This window comes from Scylla paramamosain, chromosome 22, assembly GCF_035594125.1.
Source record: "Scylla paramamosain isolate STU-SP2022 chromosome 22, ASM3559412v1, whole genome shotgun sequence".
Taxonomy (NCBI): Eukaryota; Metazoa; Arthropoda; class Malacostraca; order Decapoda; family Portunidae; genus Scylla; species Scylla paramamosain.
In genome coordinates, this window is record NC_087172.1 from 8,737,880 (window position 1) to 8,762,446 (window position 24,567).

The window sequence follows — 24,567 nt, forward strand, 5'->3', positions numbered from 1 at the left end:
CTCATCCCCCAGCTGCTAACTCTGTACAAGGGCCTTATCCGTCCATGTATGGGTATGCTTCGCATGTTAGGGGGGTTCCACTCATACCGCTCTTCTAGATTCTTCTGGAATCAAAAGCTTTTCGTCTCATCAACTCCTCTCCTCTAACTGACTGTCTTCAGCCTCTCTCTCATCGCCACAATGTTGCATCTCTAGCTATATTCTAATGCTATTTTCATGCTAACTGCTCTTCTGATCCTGCTAACTGCATGCCTCCCCTCCTCCCGCGGCCTCGCTGCACAAGACTTTCTTCTTTCTCTCATCCCTATTCTGTCTACCTGTCTAATGCAAGAGTTAACTGGTATTCTCAATCATTCATCCCTTTCTCTGAAAAACTCTGGAACTCCCTGCCTGCTTCTGTATTTCCACCTTCCTATGAAGAATTCCTTCAAGAGGGAAGTTTGGAGACACTTATCCTTCAATTTTTGACTACCACTTTGGACTCCTTTTTTCTTGGACTGGTATCTCAGTGGGCTTTTTTTTTCTATTGGATTTTTGTTGCCTTTGGCCAGTGTCCCTCCTACATAAAAAAAAAAAAAAAAAAAAAAAAAAATGGGCCATGCTACAATTGTTATGAATAAAAAAGATTACCTCATGAAAGTTGAACATATTTCAAGAGATTCTTCTAAGTTTAAATTAATTAAAGATAAACCTTTCCATTACATTACTAAAATTAGAAGACAAGCTAGCAAGACTTCTGAAACAACTTAAACTGAAGGTTGTCACTAATGATATTTTTAACCACCTTTTCACAAGTGGTTTGCCTCCCCTCCAGATGTCCTTTATTAGGGTTGGCAATAAAAAATTGCCCCCCCCCAAAAAAAAAAAGAATAAATAAAATAAATAAGTAAATAAAAATAAATTAATATATATATATATATATATATATATATATATATATATATATATATATATATATATATATATATATATATATATATATATATATATATATATATAAATCTGCCTGTGTTTTCTTCCCTTGATATTTAACATACCAAATTTAGTTCTATATCATACTGATAAATAAGGTGTATATATGTACATGTACATAAAAAATGTAAAATTAATCAAGCCTGACTCATTCATTTCCTGTACAGTACAAATTAACACAGGCTATGTCAGAATGGATCAACCTGTATCAGCATGACCTAAACAAGCATCTGATCTTCATTAATAGAAAGTATCAAAATCTCTCAAGATCTAACTCCTGTCATTACTTCTGGCACCTAGGCAATAACACTTCCAATAACTTTGCTTCTTCATCTTTCCCTCCTTTATTTCAACCTAATGGCACCAATGCCATCTCATCTATTTCTAAACCTGAAGTCTTCACTCAAAACTTTGCTAAAAACTCTACCTTGGATGATCCAGGGCTTGTTCCTCCCCAAACTGACCCTCTGATTACTTTATGCTGCCCATTAAAATCCTTCATAGTGATGTTTTCCATGTCCTTGCTAGTCTAAACACTTTGAAAGTTTATGGGCCTGATGGGGTCCCTGTTCTCTGAAACTGTGCCTCTGTGTTTGCACCTTGCCTAGTCATACTCTTTCAGTTCTGTCTGTCAATATCTACCTTTCCTTCTTGTTGGAAGTTTACCTACATTCAGCCTGTTCCTAAATCTCTCAAACTAATATCCTATTGGTTTAATTTCCTGCCTATCTAATTTTTTTTTTTTTTTCTAATTTATCCTCAGCAAGAGGATTCTTAAACATCTATCACTTCACAACCTTCTATCTGACTGCTAGTATGGGTTCCATCATGACCACTCTATTGGTGATCTGGCTTTCCTTACCAAGTCTTGGTCATCCTCTTTTACAGATTTTGGTGAAATGTTTGCTGTTGCCTTAGACATATCAAAAGCTTTTGATAGTCTGGCACAAAGCTTTGATTTCCAAACTACCCTCCTACAGCTTCTATCCTTCTCTCTGAAACTTCATCTCAAGTTTCCTTTCTGACAGTTCCATTGCTGCTGTGGTAGACAGTCACTTTTCTTCTCTTAAATCTACTAACAGTGGTGTTCCTCAGGGTTCTGACCTGTCACCCACTATCTTCCTATCATCAATGATATTCTAAACCAAACTTCTTGTCCTATCCACTCCTATGCTGATGATACCACCCTGCACTTTTCCATGTCTTTTTGTAGATATCCAACCTTTCAGGAAATAAACAGTTCATGAAGGAAAGCCAGAGAATGCCTGATTTCTGATCTCTAAAATTTCTGATTGGGACAGAGAAAATATTATTCAATGCTTCAAAAACTCATTTCCTCCATTTATCAACTTGACACAACCATCCAGACAACTATTGACTCTTCTTTACTGACACTCAACTGTCCACCTCTTCTACTTTGAATATCCATGGTTTGTCCTTTACTTATAATCTTAACTGGAAACTTTACATCTCATCTCTAGCTAATACATCTTATATGAAGTTAGGCATTCTGAGTCATCTCCACCAGTTTTTCTTATCCCCCCAGCTGCCAAGTCTGTACAGGGGTCTCATATGCCCATGTATGAAGTATGCTTCGCATGTATGGGGGATGGGAGGGTGTTCCACTCACAATGCTATTTTAGACAGGGTGGAATCAAAAGCTTTTTGTCTTGCCAGTTCCTCTCCTCTAACTCACTGTCTTCAGCCTCTTTCTCATTGCTGCAATGTTACATCTCTTGCTATCTTCCACCATAATTTTTGTGCAAACTGCTCTTCTGATCTTGTTAACTGTGTGCCTCCCCTACTCCCATGGCCTTGCTGTACAAAACTTTCTTCTTTCTTTCATCCCTATTCTGTCCACCTCTCTAATGCAACAGTTAATCTGTATTCTCAGTCATTCATCCCTTTCTCTGGTAAACTCTGGAACTCCATGCCTGTTTTAGTATTTCCTCCTTCCTATGACTTTAACTCTTCCAAGAGTGAAGTTTCAAGACACTAATTCTTTAATTTTCGATGATTCTCTTGACATCTCCTTTTGGACTGGCACCTCTGGGATTTTTTTTTTTTTTTTTTTTTTGGCCAGTGACCCTTACATAAAAAAAAAGAAATACTGTATTTAAAAATTTTCTTTATATATGTTTATTTCATTTTACACAATATTAAACCAGTGGCTAAAAGTTTTCTGAAGCAGCACCCTCACTAATTTTAGCCACAAGCTGCCACTGGTCATGGCATAACATATGCAATCATTATTAATGCTTAGGTTATGCCAAGTTTTGTCTGGCTTGACTGAGTTTAGGTATTATGGCTCAAAAAAAAATCTGCAGAAATTATCTTCTTAAGACATTTTCTTGTAATTAAATATTTTGTTGCCTTGAGGACTTCTGTGGAATTTTGACTTACAGAGGTTGCTAAAACACTATTGTTTATTTTAGCAGTTGGTCTTACTTGTGTGAGCTGGACTGACAAATGGCATCAGACAGCCTGTTAGTTCTCCATGAGCCGCAGACACCGACCATCAGCTCCTCTTTCTATACATGATCCTACTTCTCCACTATTGGTTTCAGGTGTATAGGAGATCTCTGTGTCATAGCCATAGTCTCTCTGAAGGAAGAAAGAAGAAAATGTAACAGTGAACTGCAATATGCAAAGCAAGAATATAATTTTTATCTAATTTATTGTAGATTTTTTATACACTTGAACCGACTCTTCAATATAATGTGAAAATGAATATGTAATTATGAATAATAATAATATACAATATCAAAGACATTATTTATTATAATATGAATAAAACTTAGGCTGATTTTTTTTTTATTACAAAAAATATGCATTTGTTATGAATAATGTAAGTAAATAACAATAACAGATATGAGGCATCTTGTGGGAGGGCTTATACGCCATCAACCTTGTTTTGAGTTTTAAGGTATTAAAGTCAAAGAAACATAATATCATACTAGAATCAATGCAAACATAATGTGTTATATATACATCAATGGAAACCTTTTGAATCATTAAATTTAATGAAATTGGTGATTACATGAAATAATGACATTTTCCTCATAAAACACCATAAAAATACCAAACTTTTTATATATATGAGTACTTGTTATCTGATTTTATTCATATTTGGTACTTTGAAAGAACTATAGATAACTAAGGAGTTTAAATTTCAAATTAATATTCCAATAATTGTGTGTTTTAATGGTGTTTTTCTGCTCTTGGTGTTTTATGGTTTTATTAAACATAAGATATAAATAAAAAGAAAAAAATAAACTTAACTTGTTGGAAATCAAGTGAGAGGTCTCAAAGTATTTAATAACATGTGATAGGAATTTTTGTATAAAAAGTGTACTGTATAGAAAAAAATACCATAAAACACCAAACGGATGGGTGCCGCTTCGGAGCCTGCCCCTCTTGCTGCTCATATTGGCTACCTTCTTCCTACTTTCCCATGCAAAAATACACAACACTCAATCCTCTGTACTATGAATATTGAGACGAAAACCAAAAATTCCATTTCACCACCGGCTGCTGCATGCTTCCACTGAGTGAGATCCAGCCCTAACTCGAAAATCATCATTCCAGTGCATAAGCCCCCTTTTGCACAAGATGTCTCATATATTCTTTCAGCTTATTCCTGTTAGCCACAACATTTCAGCTTGTTCCTGTATGGTCATTTGATTTTGTGCTGAATACCCTTCTTGGCACAACCCTTTATGTTTCTCTGGGCTTGAAACCTGCAGTAAACTGAAATTAATTGTGTCTTCAGCAGTTGGGGAACTAAAAGACAGGAAACTGAGAAAAGTCTGATTGTAAGTTGAGATTCAAGTTTAAGACTCATTGTAGTCGTGTACTCAGATACACTACTACATTAACCACCACACTAATTTTACATAAAGAATGACAAACAAATAAAGTGACAGTCATACTGATTGGGGAGGGTTCTTAGATTAAAAAAAAAAAAGAGCTGCCACCAACCATGTGTTTATGCCTTAATACATTTATCTTTAAGTGATATGATTGAATTGTTCTTTTCAAGTAGCCGAGGTTCTATAAGGTACTGGAAAATCTCATGACAAAAGATTAATTTTAAATGATGCAAGTATCTATATAAAACAAATGTTTCATATTATTTTTCTCTGAATAAACAATTGATTATCTAGTACACTATTCTGTCACCTTGGAGTTGTGGGATCCCTAGAATGAGAAAAATAAAAATGTCCCATAATCAACTCATGAGATAAAATTCAAGTGGATAATTTATAAAAACTAATTTACGTGTCATCAACCACCTAAATTTTCAGTAAATTAGCCTGAAGTAGGTGTTATATCAAAATGTGTGTATATCACTGGTGTTTCTGGTACATATGAAAAAAAGAAAAAAAAAAAAAACATTTTCACCTATCTGTTTACATCTTAAATTTTGGTTTTCCCACCTAAAAAAAAAAAAAAAAAAAAAAAAAAAAAAAAAAAAAAACATGGCAAAGCAAATTTACATCTTCCCTGTCAGCAAAAAATTTGGTTAGCATCTCTGGCAAGAAATTAATTCATAACAGGCACAAATGGTTATTTATATATAGACAAGTTTTGTAACAATATAAACTCAGGGTAAAATAAATCATGTAACTGTCAGCAGAAGATCTGATTAGCATCTCTGCTTGCAAGTTCATGCCAACCCTTAAATATGCATCTGCCTCACATACAAACAACTTCATTTTGCTTAACTAAAATTATTTATTTATTTATTTATTTTTTTTTGCAATAACCCTAGAAGTTTATCACTCTTTTCTACCCTCAACTTGTTTTTGGAACATTTTTGCTAACAGTATCACATACTACCAGAAACTAACACTGTCTTTTAACAAATTTAGACCTCAAACAATGTTCTCAGAATTTCTCCATAATTATATAGTTATCAGTTTTTACACATTTCCATGTAATCTACATAATTTTGTGATAGGGATTTTTTTTTTTATCTGATTGGCATAACAAAACCTCAGAACATGGGTTTTTTTGGGTTTCCATTGTGGTAAGCATGGGTAGAGAATATATTACTCTTCCCCCAAGCTTCCTCATCGTTTTCAGATATATAATTTTGTCACTCCACGGTCCTCCAATCCAAATACAAACACTCATTCAGGAGATGCCAAATCAGTCAGTCTCCCTTCTCCCCTACACCCCTTCTTTCCTTCCCTTAGTCCCTTTCCTGTCCCTCTCCTTCATCCCTCTTCATACCCTCCCTCCCTCTATCTTTCCCACCCACACCAGCTCCTTCCATCTCTCTCTCTCTCTCTCTCTCTCTCTCTCTCTCTCTCTCTCTCTCTCTCTCTCTCTCTCTCTCTCTCTCTCTCTCTCTCTCTCTCTCTCTCTCTCTCTCTCTCTCCATGTAATTTATTCTCCCTTCCCATATGTCCCTTCCTCCCATTGTTCCTTTCTTCTTTTGTCTGGTCTCAAACCTCCCTCCCTGGCACCTCCCCTCTCACTTATCTGTCAGAAATAAGGGACAAGGGAGTGATGCTCCCTCTTCCCTCCACCAACCCCATTCATTCTATGTAATTTTTGCTTCATCCCTTCTCACTCTCATATAATTCCATTTTCATTCTCTATTGGTTTCATTCTATTTAGCAATTCTCAGGATTGTTCTTACTTGCACAGAGAGAGAGAGAGAGAGAGAGAGAGAGAGAGAGAGAGAGAGAGAGAGAGAGAGAGAGAGAGAGAGAGAGAGAGAGAGAGAGAGAGAGAGAGAGAGAGAGAGAGAGAGAGAGAGAGAGAGAGAGAGAGAAATGATGCATCAAGCTAACAGATGATGATTAGGAAAACTGAACCTACCATAAAAAAAAAAAAACCTGCTGCAGCTCTATAAATTGGTTACAGTAGACTGTGTGTAAAACATGAAAAAAATAAATAAATAAATAAAAGTGAGTAAACATTTTCTTTCCATTCCCACAACTTACTATTGTTCCTGTCATGTTGCTGGCACTGAATTATCAGTCACTGTCTCAGAATCTGCATATTTTGTTATTTTATTGGTATTTGACTTGTAACAATACAAAAATATGCAGGTGATGATGAGTGACAATAATGTAAAGCTTGCTCATGTAACAAGGGAGTGCAGGGAGACATAGAGAGCAATGATTTCCTTTGAACTGGTAATTTAATCATGTTCTTGGTTAGCAGCAATGTCTCGTGAACACCATGGTTGGCTTAGTTTTCCTAAATATCATTATGGAAGTTTGATAATATCTACTGACAGGAGCGGTGGCTTCACCTTTCATCAAGTGGAACCTTCGGGTTACACCCTGTATTTTTATAGTATGTAACACACACACACACACACACACACACACACACACACACACACACACACACACACACACACACACACACATTATTACTATTATTGTTGTCATTGTTGTTATTATTATTATTATTATTATTATTATTATTATTATTATCATTATTAGTATTATTATTATTATTATTACTATTATTATCCAGTAATATATATATATATATATATATATACGAGTATATATAGAGAGAGAGAGAGAGAGAGAGAGAGAGAGAGAGAGAGAGAGAGAGAGAGAGAGAGAGAGAGAGAGAGAGAGAGAGAGAGAGAGAGAGAGAGAGAGAGAGAGAGAGAGAGAGTTATGAATCTGAAGGTAGATGTTACGAATACTACTGTGGGTTTGCAATGGATGAATACCTGCTTCCTAAGCGAGTTTTAGCCACAGAAAAAGTGTTACCAGGATCTATGCCAAGGATCCAACTCACATGTATCCCCCAAACACTTTCCCAAACTCCACCCTTCTGAAAGTGGTTCCATTTAGTAGTTGAATTTTACTGCAAAACAGGCAACAGCAAAATTATAGTTCAAAAGTAATTATACATGATTGTAAGCAAAAACAAAATGAAATTCATATGAGATAACCAAGTCAATGACTGCTTCTACAACTTTGCAGAATCTGTTGTGATTTGAAGCCACTTAGATATCAAAATAAATTTTGAAATGGATGCTTGTTTTAAGTTAAATGTTTTTTTTTTATTTATTTTATTCCATTTCTCTCTCTCTCTCTCTCTCTCTCTCTGCATAATATATATATATATATATATATATATATATATATATATATATATATATATATATATATATATATATATATATATATATATATATATACTTATAACTTTCTCAAGAAAGCAAACCTTAGTTTTACAGAAACAAATTATCATGGTGCCTGGCTGCAATAAGCTGGACAATATTTCCGAGCTACTATAGCTCAAGTTGCCATGATTACAATGAGGGAAATGGCAACCATTTGCATATAGATGTAGGGATGGGAGGCTCAATTCCTCATCCAATTTAGAATTCAGTGATCTCAAGAGCTTCTCTAGGTGTAATCCAGGACACAGTAGTTTTGTCAGTCATTGTCAGCGAGGGCATGAACATTAATTCTACATACAAACAAATGGGTAACAAACACATGTATAGTATTTTCTAACTAGGAATTCCATCCCCTGATTAGCAAAGAACACAGAGGACAGGCTATTGTAAGAGGAAAGCTCAGCAAATAACACTTGTTTCACCATTTACTCAAAGTCAAGTAACTGTAGGTATATAATTTTCTTATTTGAGTAGCTTTCTCAGTGGAAACTGAACATCAACACAGGTTATTAGCAGTGGTAGATGGAATTCAGAAGTTCTGCTGTATGGGGACAAGTTCACTCTACATACCACAAGCCCTTCTCGGCAAATAAAACTATAATAAAACCTTTATAATTATTACCTATATAATATATCCATATAACATTGTAGGCCTTTTGTCAGCAGATAAATCTGCTGACTATACTTTTACTTAAGTATACTTTTACTTAAGTGATGTATACCTATATAACATTGTAGACTAACAAGTATACTTTTACTTAAGTGATGTATACCTATATAACATTGTAGACTAACAGCCACTGTCAGGAAATAAATCTCCAACTTTTACATAACCTGTATAATATATCCATATAACATTGATTACAGGCTAATAGCCTGTGTCAGCAAAGAAAAGTACAATAGATATACATTTACATAAACTACATATACATTATATGCATTAAACATTGCAGGCTAATAGCCTCTGTCAGCAAATAAAAGTGTAATGAATATACCTTTACACTGGCTACATAATATATCTATATAACAATGCAGGCAAAAAATGCTATGGCATTCCCTGTCCATATGCAAGATTAATTGTGCACTGTATAAAAATTTATCCTTTCATCTATTATGTCAGTTCCTCCCTTAGCAAAATTATATAATTTATGTAAGGTTGGCTTTCTTGCACCATCATCCTTGGTAATTCCTAATATTATAGGGGGAACTGCACTAAGAAGCAATACTTTTTTTCTTACCATTACTTTTGGTTTTCCTAAATATCATTATGGTGATTTGGTGAGTACAACATGAAAATTCAATCATTTCCTCATTATCTTTAGTCCAGTACTCCTGGTATGACTTCTTCCCTTCCAGTGACTGCCTTTTATCTCTGTTAGTATGCCTTTTCTCATGCAATCTACAGTACCTATGCCAGGAATACCTTGTGTCTGAAGGCACTCCTTTCTTCTCAACTCTAGGCTGGTACACAGTCTGTCTAGACTACCACTAAGGTCTACAAATATATTCTTGTATCTGACTTACAAGAATCTTCACTGTTGGAAGTGAGCCATGGATGTAGTGGGGTCCAGGCTCTCCAGAAAGTTTACCTGAGTATACTATCATCCCGAAGGTGAATGGAATTCTTATTGTGTTCACAAATTTATACAACACGCCATATTGTTTAGGTTTGCTCTTACTGTACTGCCTGAATCCTATTTGATTTCTACAAGAATATAAAGTTTCATCAATGGTCAAGAAGTCTCCTGGCTCCAACACTGAACAGACATGGTCATTAAAATTTTTAAAGAGATCCCTGACTGCAGCAAACTGGTTCATGTAGCCATCTCCGAGGTCTGGTATCAACGTTGTCAAAAATTATGTTTGCGTGTAAAACTCCAAATCTATTTACAGACATTACTGTACCAAATACAGGATGACCAAACTCTTCTCTGAAAAGCATTTCGTATTTGTTTCGGCCTAATAAACCATGTGCATACAGTAAACCCCCCCCCCCCAAAAAAAAAAAAAATCAATGTAATCTGTTATCCTGATGTGTGATGGAAGTTTATCATTATTTGAAGGCCTCTGAAAATTTTCTGCAATTATACCTTCAATTTTGTGATTAGTATGGCGCACAATACTGGAAATCATATCAGATGTTATGAACTAGTCCCATGCCATTTCTTCTGGATTTACTGACCTCAAGCTTCTAAACAACTGGTCACTGAATTAACTAACCTGTCTTACTATTTCTCCATAGGAGCCGCTCTTAATAATTATGAAGAGTGGCTCCTACAGAGAAATAATAAGACATTAGTAAGGAACAAGTTAGTTAATTCATTGACCAGTTGTTTAGATGAAAGTAAATATGATAATTATGTATTACCAGGTGAGCTATGGGAATATAAAATCTCAGATGTTGAGAAATCCATAATATGAGGCAATAGTGCAGAAGGTAAACCAACTGTGAACATATCCGGTGTTGTAGAATGTTTGATTGGAGATGCAAGGTCAGTAAATTAAGAAGAAATGGCATGGGACTTGTTCTTAACATCTGATATGATTTCCAATATTGTGCATCATACTAGTCAGAAAATTGAAGGTCTAACTACTAATGTCTTGCTATTTCTCCATAGAAGCCACTCTTCATAATCTACGTCATTGTCCACATCCTCATCACTTTCAAATTCCATGGAAAGACCAGCTTCATCACCTATTACATCTGCCAAATCTTTGTCAGGGTCTTCTATAAAGTCAGGGGATGTGTCTGTAGAGTCCACTGTAAGCACTAAGCAATCATACACCCAATAAGTGCACCCAGTCACGTAAGATGATAAGCTCTTATCTGCACACTGCAGTGCATATTTACCACAAATTGCAAGGTTTTTATTTCACAGAGGGTAGTTAGCTAGCCCTCTTGGCCCTCCCCTACCCACTGCTGTGATACTATGAGTGGCTAACTCCTGATTGGCTGCTGCCTGCCTCCCCAACCTCTCTCTCTCTCTCTCTCTCTCTCTCTCTGAGTCATTATAATCATACTACAGTCTGTTACAATGATCTCTCTCTCTCTCTCTCTCTCTCTCTCTCTCTCTCTCTCTCTCTCTCTCTCTCTCTCTCTCTCTCTCTCTCTCTCTCTCTCTCTCTCTCTCTCTCTCTCTCTCTCTCTCTCTTTCTCTCTCTCTCTGAGTCATTATAATCATACTACAGTCTGTTACAATGATCCTTCTTTCTCTCTCTCTCTCTCTCTCTCCTCTCTCTCTCTCTCTCTCCTCTCTCTCTCTCTCTCTCTCTCTCTCTCTCTCTCTCTCTCTCTCTCTCTCTCTCTCCTCTCTCTCTCTCTCTCTCTCTCTCTTTCTCTCTCTCTCTCTCTGAGTCATTATAATCATACTACAGTCTGTTACAATGATTCTCTCTCTCTCTCTCTCTCTCTCATCTCTCTCTCTCTCTCTCTCTCTCTCTCTCTCTCTCTCTCTCTCTCTCTCTCTCCTCTCTCTCTCTTTTCTATAAAGAAATATTTACAGAAAGGCTTAAAATTCCATGTTGAATATGGAATTATTTAAAAAGCCTATGATAGTATTATTTACAGGGAATAACACTGTACATAATTAACATTAAGATAATAATACAGAATAATGAGATATATTAATGCAAGACAAAATTAAAGCGCAAGTGGGGGGCAGGTGTGTGCTATGCCACCTGTGGGCTGCCAGCTTCATCTGATGTGTGGACATGTCCTGCACTTGGGGCGTGGCCATCATGAGCATGTTCCACAGCTGCGAAGTCCTGGCTGTGTAGATGCGCTGGTGTTGGCTAGAGCGAGGACTGAGGCACCTTCACTAGCTCGTTGCTACTGGCCACACCTCTGGTGCACCTCTGCACTGTATGTGGCAGCAGTCTCATGGGTTTAAGGTGAGGAACCCTCTGCACCTGACTTTTGTGGCACACCACTAGTGCCGACATGTCCCGGCAGTGCTACAGTGACATTACTGGTGCTGGGTGCTGTTGGTCCTCATCGGTGGGCACCAAGTGCAGGGCTTGCTGCTGCACAACATCCAGTCTCTGCATGTGGGTGGTGGCACTCGACATCCAAGACAGATCACCATACTCCATACATGGGCGAATCTGTACCCTGCACAGCGTGAGGATTCCCCCATGGATCAAGATGTTCACCATCCTGCGCAGGGCAGAAACTCAGAGAGAGGTCTGGTGGGCGACAACACCGATATGGTGATCAAAGTCTAGGCCGCAGTCTACAGGCATGCCCAGGATCTTGATGTAATCCTGGAGTGGCAGGCTCTTGTCTCCAAAACACAGCTGTCCTGAGACTGTGTGTGAGGCACCTTGGGACTGCGAGATGACCATCGCCTGCATCTTCTCAGGAATGAAGTTGACCTGCCACATCTTTCCCCACTGCTCCACCAGTCCAAGCTGCCTGTTCAGCTCAGTGATGGCAAGCTGACTGTCGAGGCAGCAGTAGGAGCAGGAAAATGTGCAGTCGTCGGTGTATGCTGCCACAGATGACAGCTGCCGGAGGAGGTCGTCAATGTATATGTTCTATAGGACTGGGCCCAAGACAGAACCTTGTGGAACTGAGGCCTGGACAGGTGATGACTGCCCATTGACTACTACCTGAAGGGTCCTGCCCTGGAGGTAATCTTTGAGCAGCATTAGCAGGTCACCTTGGACACCCTTGGCACGAAGCTTTTCAATGAGCCCTGCATGCCAGACCCTGTTGAAAACCCCAGCAATGTCCAGGGTCACCACAAGGGTGTCCAGGCCTTCTTCCATGGCATTTTGGCAGTCCTTGGAGAGGATGAGGAGGATGTCTGCAGTGGATTGGCCAGACCTGAAGCCAAACTGCCTGTTTGGGAGGAGGTGGTTCTCGCTCAGGTGTTGGCAGATGACAGCAGATGCTATTTGCTCCAGCAACTTGCCCACCACTGAGAGCAGGGAGATGGTTCTGTAGTTGCTGGGCTCAGACCTTGAATTTTTCTTGTGGACTGGGACCACACACACTTCCTTCCATACTGAGGGCCACTTCTTCTCCCTAAGGTAAGATGTGAAAATGGTGGTGAGAGGAGCTGACAGCTCTCTACTGCGGTGCTTGAGGAGCCCGTGGGCTGATGTCATCCAAGCCTGTGGCTTTACCCACATCCACAGCACCAAGTAGCCACTCAACCTGCTCTGCCATCACCAAGACAGTGGTGACAGTGCAGTCAGTTTCTGGAGCCAGCTGTGGTACAGGTTGTGCCATGTGATCAACCTTCATCTTGTTGGCGAAAAGCTTAGCGAGGAGTGTGGCCTTGTCTGCACTGCTCATGGTGGTGGATCTGTCAGGTCTGGTGAGTGGAGGAAGAGTCTCGTGGTGACATGTCCTTGCTGCTCCTTTACCAGATTCCACCAGGTCTTGTTGCCAACACCTGGGCCACTGAGCTTTCGCCTTCTGTCCTCCCTTAGCTGATTCCTCGCTCATCTGCAGATGGATGTCATCCCTCTTACAGTCTCCCCAGTGCAGCGTTTTGTTCCTCTGTGACAGGTGTTGCTTGTACCTTACCCAGGCAACATGCTTGGCCTCGGCAGATGCTCTGCAGCGAAAACCAAACCAGGTGGGATCACCAGGCCAGAAGAGATACACTTGGCTGGCACATGCTGCTGATGGAAGGCAAGGAGCCTGGTGGTGAGGGCGTGTGCCTTGGTCTCGGCATCTCCTATTAGAAGGGCCTCCCAGTCCATGTTCTCCATGTCCTGCTTCATGGATGGCCAGTTCACCCTGTTCCAAAGCCAGACGGTACACGGGATAGCATCTTTCCCTCACTGTTAGCAGCTTGACCTAAGACAGCATGGCAAAGTGGTCTGAGCTGCCCACTGGTCCTAGCTGCTGGCAGCTGATGCTGACTTTGGGTAGGTCTGTCACCCACAGGGTCCCTGCTTGTGTGTAGGGAAGGTGACATGGTTGGTCAGGCCCTGAACTGCCAGGAGATTATTGAAGGCATCCTGCTCTATGTGGAAGTTCAGGTCCCCAACTATCATCACATGAGAACACTTGTGATGCTGGAGCTGGGTGTTGAGTTCCTCCGTCAGGAAGTCTAGTGGAGCTCGTCTTTGTCTTGGAGGGTGGTAAGTGACACAGGAGAAGCCCACTGTTGTCTGCAAGTACCAACCTGAAGTACAGTGCCTCCATCAGGTGTGGCGCAGCTGTTGTTGTTACTGTTGCTGCTGCTACTGTTGTTGGTGGTAATGGTGGTGTTGGTGCTATGTGAGGTTGTAGTGGTGGTGGTGGTTGGGGGCGGGGTGCAGCCGCTGTGGTGGTGGTGGTGGTGGTGGTGGTCGGGGGTGCATCCACTGTGGTGGAGGCATCCATTACTCTTATGAGAAGCTTAAGCCTCCCAGACTGCCACCACTGCCATCCAGTGATCCAAGGAGGCACACACGTTCTCCCAGGTCCTCAGGATGGAGGAGGGAGTAGCAGTAGTCGCAAAAGAACTGCTGAAGACTCGCGTCTGCTTTCTTACACTCCATGAGGACCTCCATGAGCTCATGGAGTTCTACCACGTATGTCTGTTTATCAAGAATCCAATCCCTTAGTAGCATGAGGGACTGAGTTATGTTATTTTTGTTTGTTACCTCCTTCTGTAGGCATAGGGTGTAGGAGATGAGATCTTCCTTATCCATCTCCCTGTAGTGCTGCCGCTCATCCACTTCTATGTCTGCGCCTGCATCGCCACCATCGTTGCTTTTGTTGGGGGTGGCCAGTGTGGTGGGGGCATTTTTGGTAGGAACCAGAGGGAAGTAAACTACAGCGTCTTCAATGCTGCATAACCTCCATAGTTCCTGTGTGTCTTCACACATGTAGACATCATGGTCTCCGAGGCAGGATGAGTGGCAGACATTGGAGCAGTCATTTCTGCCTTCGCATCTGACGTAAGGTGCATTCTTGACTGCAGCCTTCCCACAGACAACACACCACTTCTGAGGGCAATACCCGGGAAGGTTTTGCCTCCTGATGGGCCTGTGATCCACCATTTCTGTGCAGTTTCAGCAGTGGTGGTGACAGCTGCAGTGGTAGATGCTAGGGATGGGTTGAGTGCAGTCAGGTCAGTTAGGTCAGGTCAGGCTCTTGGCGCCAGAGTTAATTGCTTCGGAAGGAGGGAGTGTGGGTGCAGCTTGGGGTTAATTTCCCAGGGGATTTCCTTCCTTTGTGAAGGGGAGCACAGTAATGGGAGGGATACGGAGACAGGACTCGTCATGGTAACCCCTATATCCACACAACACTGTTCACTGTCACAACACTGTATCTCCTTTACTGCACTGTACACTTATATGTCATGTGTTGGTGTGCTGGCAGGTTGGGGGGGGGGGCTGGATCATGCTGACTGCAGACGAGATGAGACCACGTTGTTGGGGGGAATCGTCACAGTAACCCTTGTGGCCTCACAGCTCTGATCATTGTTAAAACACTGAATCTCCGTCACTGCACTGTACACTATTATCCATCATTTTTAAACGTCATGTTGGTGTGCTGGCACATGGAGGGTACTGGAGCACGCTAACTGTAGATGAAATGAGAACACGTGCGAGCTCTGTTACGGAGCGACCTGTGGACACGTCCTCACCCTGCGACCTCTCTCTCTCTCTCTCTCTCTCTCTCTCTCTCTCTCTCTCTCTCTCTCTCTCTCTCTCTCTCTCTCTCTCTCTCTCTCTCTCTCTCTCTCAATATCATTTGTCTGTTACATTGATCCTTCTTCCTTTGTTCCTCTCTCTCTCCCTCCCTCTCCTTTATCTTCTAGTTTCATGGGTAGCATGTATACAGAGATTTGGTGATGAATTTGTCAATCATAACCTTGAACTCAGTGGCTAGTAAAAGAGTTGATGCAGGTGGGGGTGGCTGGGTAGGTTGTGGAGTGGAGGGTCCACTGCCATGGCAACTCCCACCTGAAATTACTCCTTATGTAGCCACTCACTCACCCAACCTCTCATATCATAGTAACAGATGATAGTGGAATAACCATGTCAGAGAGAGAGAGAGAGAGAGAGAGAGAGAGAGAGAGAGAGAGAGAGAGAGAGAGAGAGAGAGAGAGAGAGAGAGAGAGAGAGAGAGAGAGAGAGAGAGAGAGCCTTACCACCTTTCAAAAATATCATGCCTCCCTTCTCTGAAATGCTCCATATAACCACCTTGCATATCAGTTGAAATTAGAGTGATTTTTGGTAGTTTTTAATTTCACATATCGTGTCAACACAAGATTGAACCAAGCTACAAGAGTTACTTAGCACTCACATTATGTATTTATAGTTTTATCATGAGATTATGCAGGAACGAAAGTAGAAGACGTACAGAAACACTGATTACACTGCCTGACTGGGTGACATGCACCCTGTTATCTCACTTATGAGTCATATGTTCTTATATTTTTATAATAGAAAAATTAAACTAAAAAAAACTAGAAAGGTTGAAAGATGGTAATGAAATGTATGAAGACCCAAAAGGCATGAGTGAAATGATAAACAAAATGTTTACTTAAAGGGAAGTTACTTAAAGGGAAGATAAATGAGGAGAGTAGTAAAATATGCAAAACTGAAATGAAGAAAAATAGATAGTGGAGTACTAGTAGGATCAGTGTTGGCACCAGTACTTTTCCTGATCTACATAAATGATATGCCTGATGGAGTAAAGAGTTACATGAGTTTGTTTGCAGAGGATGCAAAATTACAAAGACAAATAATAAACAACAAAGACTGTGAAATTCTACAAGAGGGCTTGAATAAAATCTGGTATTGGAGTAAGAAATGGATGATTAAATGTAATGTGAAAAATGTCATGTTTTGGAAATGGGAAGTGACCGAAATGAACATATAAAATGATAAATAAAAAAAAAGAAATATAATAATAAAAGTACAAGAAGAGAAAGATCTGGGAATGATAATACAGGGTAGTCAACAGTTGGAGAAACATATAGGAAAGATATTTATATATATATATATATATATATATATATATATATATATATATATATATATATATATATATATATATATATATATATATATATCACAGTGGTAATTATCTTTCTCATCATATCTTTATCCATGTAGTGGAATGCTGTTCCAGTATTTCTCACCATTTTATATATATATATATATATATATATATATATATATATATATATATATATATATATATATATATATATATATATATATATATATATATATATATATATACGATATATATAAGATAATTACCACTGTGATTAGACCAAAGTTGGAATATGCTGAATCAGTGTGGTCTCCACACAAGAAGAAACATAAAAAAACTTAAAAGGATACAAAGGATAGCAATGAAGACAATTCTGGAACTGGAAGAATTAACACATGAAGACAGGTTAAAGGAAATGAACCTGCCAACATTGGAACAAAGAAGAAAAATGAAAGATTTAATACTGTCTTAAAAATTGTGGAACAGAGAGGGAGAAACTGATAATGAGAAACTACTGCTAAGAGAAGTAGAAAATACCAGATACACAAAATGCCACAGCAAAAAAAAAGTTAGGAAAGGAAGATGCTTGAATAACATAAAGAAACATAGTTCCTCACTGAGAAATATAAAAATTTGGAACAAGCTAAGTGAGCATGTAGTATTGATCATGAGTATGCACAACTTTAAGGAAAAACTGGAAAGGTGTAGATATGGAGATGGAACCACATGAGCATAGCTCAGTCCCTGTAAATTACAACTAGGTAAATAATGTGGAATCTGAGTTACCAAACGCCCCACTTTTCGAACAAATCGGATTTTGTACAAAATTTAGAACTCATTATTGCTTTGGTTGCAGTACCATAATTAATAAAAATTACTTGATTTCAAATATTAAAAGACATAGCAAAAGCTGCTGTTTATTACTAATTTATAATTTCTATAAATATTTACTTCATTTATATATATTTGGGAGAGACACAGAGTGTAAGACAGTACAGTAAAATCCCTCTTATCCGGCATCAACGGGACCGCCGACGTGCCGGATACTTGAATATTGCCGGATACTTGAATAGAAGTGAAATTATGTCCACAATCACCACCCTACACTCATGCACCTTACCATAACAAAGATCAGCTGATCTGATCAGCTGCTTAAGTGTAAGCACAACACGCTTCCTCTTTTCTACAACTTTAGGCATGATGAAGGCGTCAGGCGATAAACAGTGCACACGCGGGACTGAGTCACTGAGTAAACACAATGCAGTGGGCCGCGGGTGGCGCGAAGCAGTGCGCTCTGGTGGCGAGGGGACAAAGTATGCCTTGCGTGGGAATTTTAATTGATTTTATGAGTACACATTGATTTTTTTATTGATTTTAAGGCTCGGGGAAAAATGTGCCGGATACTTGAAGCTGCTGGATACTTGAATGCCAGATGAGAGGGATTCTACTGTAATTTAAGTTTTGAAATAAGGTAAATGTGATCCCTTTGAAAAACCTCACGATAAACAAACAGTTTTCGGCACTCAGGAGTCAGGAGTTATCTCGAGCCACCTGTGGCTCTCTTGGTGATCCTCAATGCTATCATTACTACACAACTGCATTTTCCAGTAGCTTTTCCCTGCAGTAAGATGTCTAGATGTTATGATCACCTTCATTTTGGCAGTAAGCGAGTTATTCCTTTCTGTGTCCTTTTCTAAGGCTTCCCTTACTAGATCGGTGACAAAAAAAGAATACCTGCACAGTCTAAGCAGTATATTCTAATGAGTTCTATGTCACTATATTCTGATGAGTTCTATGTCACTAAGTTCGTTCAGTACATCCTTTCTGGATAAATAATTTGTGAGCTGAAGATGTTGTGAAGCAGCTATCTTAGCTGTGGGAACATCTGTCATAGGCTGCTTAGGTGTCTGGGAATGGATAAATCCATTTTACATTGAGTCCTATGGGGAAAATAGTTTCAGTTTTTGTACATTTTGGATTTTGAATGGCATTCAGAAATGAATTTCGGCAAGTTCTAGAACCAAGGTTTCACTGTACAACTAGGGTAAATACACACACACAGTGGTACCTCGTGATTTAAACTTAATTGTTTTTTTTGGGCTGTTCCATCTGGGAAGCAATTTATCCCACTGAAATTATTGTAATAAGAATTAATATGTTCAGGTCCCAAAATCCCTCAATTTTTTTATTTGTTTATGTTGTGCCCTGAATACAGATTTGAATGAAAATAGCTAAATTATATAAAGAAAAAAATACAGTAAAAGTAATCATGGAGTACTTTATATTTTGGCTTATATGAGAGCACCTGAATCATCATAAAGAAGACACAAAAAAGTTGGTTGCCCTATATGTCATATACAAAAACAACGACCTTATAATTTTATGCAAAATAACATTGTAAGTAAACACCAACCTCAAAATGATGAGACATCGAAAGTTCCTGTTTTCTTCAGTCTTGAAAACAGTTGTTGTAGTGTACACAGTTTTTATTTTTTGCACAAACACTCTCACTCTCTCTCTCTCTCTCTCTCTCTCTCTCTCTCTCTCTCTCTCTCTCTCTCTCTCTCTCTCTCTCTGTGAAAGTAAGGACAATCCTGGGAATTGCTAAATAGAATGAGACTTATTAAGAATGAAAAATGGAATTATACTAGTGAGAAAGGATAAAGCGAAAATGACAGAATGAATGAGGGGAGAGAGAGAGCAAGGTATCACTCCCTTGTCCATTATCTCTGACAAATAAGGGAGGAAGGGAGGTCTGAGACAAGATGAGAGAGGAAGGGAGAGGAAAGGAACAATGAGAGGAATGGACATATGGGGAAGGAAAGTACATGGGGCAAGAGAGAGAGAGAGAGAGAGAGAGAGAGAGAGAGAGAGAGAGAGAGAGAGAGAGAGAGAGAGAGAGAGAGAGAGAGAGAGAGAGAGAGAGAGAGAGAGAGAGAGAGAGAGAGAGAGAGAGAGAGAGAGAGAGAGAGAGAGAGAGGGAGGGAGGAAGGAAATGGAGAGGGATGGCAGAGAGGATCAGGGAAGGATGAGGAGGGATGCAAGAGGGACTGACTGAGTGGTGTTACTTGAACAGGTGTTTGTGTTCAAATTGGATGACAAAATTTGTTCACCAACCCTGTTCGAAATGGGAGATGCTCGAATTGAAGGACATTTTGAATCACGAGGTATGACTATATATATATATATATATATATATATATATATATATATATATATATATATATATATATATATATATATATATATATATATATATATATATATATATATATATATATATATATATATATATATATATATATATATATATATATATATATATATATCACTATGTAACTGAACACCTCATATATATATATATATATATATATATATATATATATATATATATATATATATATATATATATATGAGGTGTTCAGTTACATAGTGATCTGGTGAAAATTGGTTATTCATAGCATGGTTTTCTTCAACCCTTCCTCAGTCTAGGGCGCTGAGGCAGACGTTAAAATTCAGCTCCCAACATGGTGGTAACCCCTCTCCTTTGGAAGGTAGTCACCCATATCAACAGTGCCAATTATACGCTCTGAAGTTCACCTTGCCAGCAACATAAAAGCGTTTTTCAGTAGAGGTCCTGCACAGCACGCAGTGTTTGATAGACGATAGGTGCCATCACCCTTGGGAAAAACTGTCTTGTACATTGCTCAGTTGACTTTTAGGTAGTAGTTTCGTAAGATACAGGAAGAGGTATTAATAGAGTCTTCCATTACTTAAGGTTCTCGGTCTGATTTCTTGGGAAGAGGAGCTTTTCAGAGTAGCAACAGACAGAGCAGAGGAGAGGCATGTGAATTGTGTGGCAGCAGCATGGGCTCATGTTTAGAGTTTACATGTATGAGTTCTTAGCCAACTATAATTTTCTCCCTGCTTTAGCTTCATCTCAACTGTAATATTGCAAAAATATATATTTCCTCACACACACACAGGATTATGTTAAGAGACGATGCAAGAAACGCACTAACACACAAACAAGCAGCACTGCTCCAGGATTAAAGTCACAGCCACGAAATGGAGTCGTACAAAACACCTTTTGGTCAAAAAGATGTGAAATATCACCAGAAAATGCATCGTCTTCTCTTCTTTCCCTTGCCTTATGCCACTTTCGGGCTCTTTTTGATGTGAAATGACAAGAAAAGAAATATTTCTTTATACAACAACTTTCTCGGTCTCAAAAAGAATTTTATTCTATATTTTATTCTTCAAAGTACATTCCTATGGGAACTTAAATGATGTTCTGATGTTCTACTATTCGCTGTTTGGTTGTTTGCCTTTTGGGCCTGGACAGGCAAACGCTCTGTTGGGCATGTATGCTTCCGTTTGCCTTGCGAGCCAAGCATTTGACTTGTTGGTGACACTACTGAAAATGCCTTATCTTAGATTATGGCAAGATTTTTGTAAGACTTTTTTTTTTCTCTCATTAATGTGCGCACGCAAGCAAGCACACACACACGCACACACACACACACACACACACACACACACACACACACACACACACACACACACACATAATTATAAAATAGCATGATTTGAAAAAAAAAATGAAAACGGGTGAAATGGGGTGTGTTTAGACATTTTTCTCGAAATGTGTACAAAAAAAGGAGAAAAAGTCAGTTAATGTTGTAACACGCAAAATGCATTGTGTAATGTCTAATCAGAATGCGTTGTGTAATGTTCAATGTTTTCATGCTGAATAGAAAGCAGTCATTGAGCTTCAATAAAAAAAAAAAAAAAAATAGAGATTCCTAGCTCATTCCAATAAAAAGTTATCGCATTACGTATGTTGCCAAACTTTAACTGCGTTTTTCTCCACTCTTAGATTTTGGCACTTATGTCATTATGTAACTGAATGCCTCATATATATATATATATATATATATATATATATATATATATATATATATATATATATATATATATATATATATATATATATATATATATATATACAGTAAAATCCCTCTCATCCAGCATTCGAGTATTCGGCAGCTTCAAGTATCCGGCACATTTTTCCCCGAGCCTTAAAATCAATAAAAAAATCAATGTTTACTCATAAAATCGATTAAATTATGATTAATTAGGAGGGCAGCACAATCCCCGAGTTCCAAAAACAGTTTAATGTTAAGGATGCGATATTCATGGCTTCACTTGCTTGGCTAGACGTTAAAAGGCAAACAATGATGCGATGTTGGCGCAAATTGTACCCTTTGATGATGTGTGATGATGAGGATGATGAGGAGTTTGAAGGGTTTGTAGGTGGCATGAAAAATTCGGTGGTGAGGAAGCTGAGGGAAATGGTGGGAAATGTGCAGATAAAGTGACAGATGAAGCGTTACAGGAATGGGTGGACGTGGACGAAAATCAGGCTGTAAGATTCACTCTCACAGACGAGGAACTTATCAACGCTGTAGTAGAAGATCATTTAGAGAAAATTAGTGATGGTAGTGATGATGATGATGATGATAATGAGCCTAAAGTAACTTGGGAACAGGCTGCGAAACACATAGCTGGCTTTGTCAGATTTGCTGAGCAGTGCACATACATGTCAACCCGAGATGTTATGACCCTTCACTGCACTGAGAATGAGTTTTTGGTGCAAAGGAGCTGCAAACAAGGAGACATTAGAAACTATTTTAAAGTAGCTTGTAAGGGAAAAGAAGTGGGACAAACAAGTACAGAATCTGATGATGTTGATGACCCGGAGGCTGTTGAATGAGAGGTGTGGGGAGTGAAAAAGTGTCACAAACACTCGTACATTTTCATATCTTTATTGTATGCTATACATGTTGGCTAATATTCAATAAAGTAAATAAGTGTATATGTACTTTATTTTTGTAACCCATCAACTTATTTATAAGAGGAAAGTATTAAAGAGAATGTTAGTACAGTAGTATTGTGTGTTGGTGAGTGTGAGGTGGCAGCGCGGGTGGCGACGCGTGGCACAGCGATCAGCTGATCTTTGTTATGGTAAGATGCGTGAGCGTAGGGTGGTGATTGTGGATATAATTTCACTTCTATTCAAGTATCCGGCATGCTTCAAGTATCCGGCGGTCCCGTTGATGCCGGATAAGAGGGATTTGACTGTATATATATATATATATATATATATATATATATATATATATATATATATATATATATATATATATATATATATATATATATATATATATGCATAGAGTACACAATAATGCATGGTCATTATAACATACAACAACAATAATGCAATGGAATTTTAATAAATATTTAATAGGAATAGTGAACCAAAACTGGGATAAAGAGCTCATCACTTGTGTGAACACTAGAATTTTAATAAATATTGAGAATACTGAACCAAACTGGCAACATGAACTCGTGTGAGCACTGTAATTTTTAATAAAGATTTAATCGGAATAACAAACTTAAGCCTCCAAGACTATCTCACTAGCAGTGCGCTGAGCTGGGTGACTTGGGTTACACAGGTCGCCCAATTCTCAACTAAATGCTCTCTTTGCATGACTCAGGTTGCCTGCTTGGGTGACTCAGGTTACTCAAAGCAAAGAGGTGGTGTGCTCTGTGCTGTGATAACGTCACAACAAAAATGGCTGCTCAACCATACTTATGTTGGTGTTATACTTGCTCATTTATTGCAGATGACTACAATACTATCCACATACATGCAATGACATGCACTAGTAAGTAAAGTACTGAGTCTTAAATGTATATAAAAATGAAAATAAAGGAAATGGGATGGGTAATTAATGATATTAGTAACGGATCATCAACCTCATTGTCGAGGACAGCAAGTGTTCTGTAATACAAATCACCAAGTGGATAAACGCCAGCCATATGTTTACTGCTACAGAGTTGGGTAAAATGTGGCCGTTTCCATGGCAATGTCAATGATTTGTTTACAGTATCCCGGGAGGTTCCCAAAACCATTCACATGGGTGACTTGGGCAACCCAGATCAACCGGGCCGCCTGAGTTATGCTGCTGAACACAGCCCAGCTGTGTGAAATGCTATTAACCTATATGCTGCCTGTCCCCTTCTCCCTTTTTTCCTTTCCTCTCCCTTTTTCATCTTGTCTCAAACCTCCCTCCCTGTCACCTCCCTTTCCCCTTATCTGTCTGAGATAAGGGACAAGAGACTGATACCTCTCTCTCTCTCTCTCTCTCTCTCTCTCTCTCTCTCTCTCTCTCTCTCTCTCTCTCTCTCTCTCTCTCTCTCTCATTCATTTTGTCATTTTTGCTTCATCCTTCCTCACTCTTTCTCACTCTTGTATATGTAATTCCATTTTCATTCTCAATCATTCTCATTCTATTTAGCAATCCTTAGGATTGTTCTTACTTTAAGAGAGAGAGAGAGAGAGAGAGAGAGAGAGAGAGAGAGAGAGAGAGAGAGAGAGAGAGAGAGAGAGAGAGAGAGAGAG

At 38.9% G+C, this 24,567-nt stretch overlaps 1 protein-coding gene across 2 annotated transcripts in view; it reads right to left on the reverse strand.

The window, feature by feature from the left end:
- LOC135111515 (uncharacterized) overlaps window positions 1-24,567 on the reverse strand; it is a 716,663-nt gene that overhangs the window by 36,298 nt on the left and 655,798 nt on the right. For both annotated transcript variants that reach the window (XM_064024883.1, XM_064024882.1), the window contains exon 81: window positions 3,421-3,576. In XM_064024883.1, coding sequence (XP_063880953.1) covers window positions 3,460-3,576 — 117 coding nt within the window. In that variant the 3' untranslated portion in view covers window positions 3,421-3,459. The remainder of the gene's footprint in view (window positions 1-3,420; window positions 3,577-24,567) is intronic.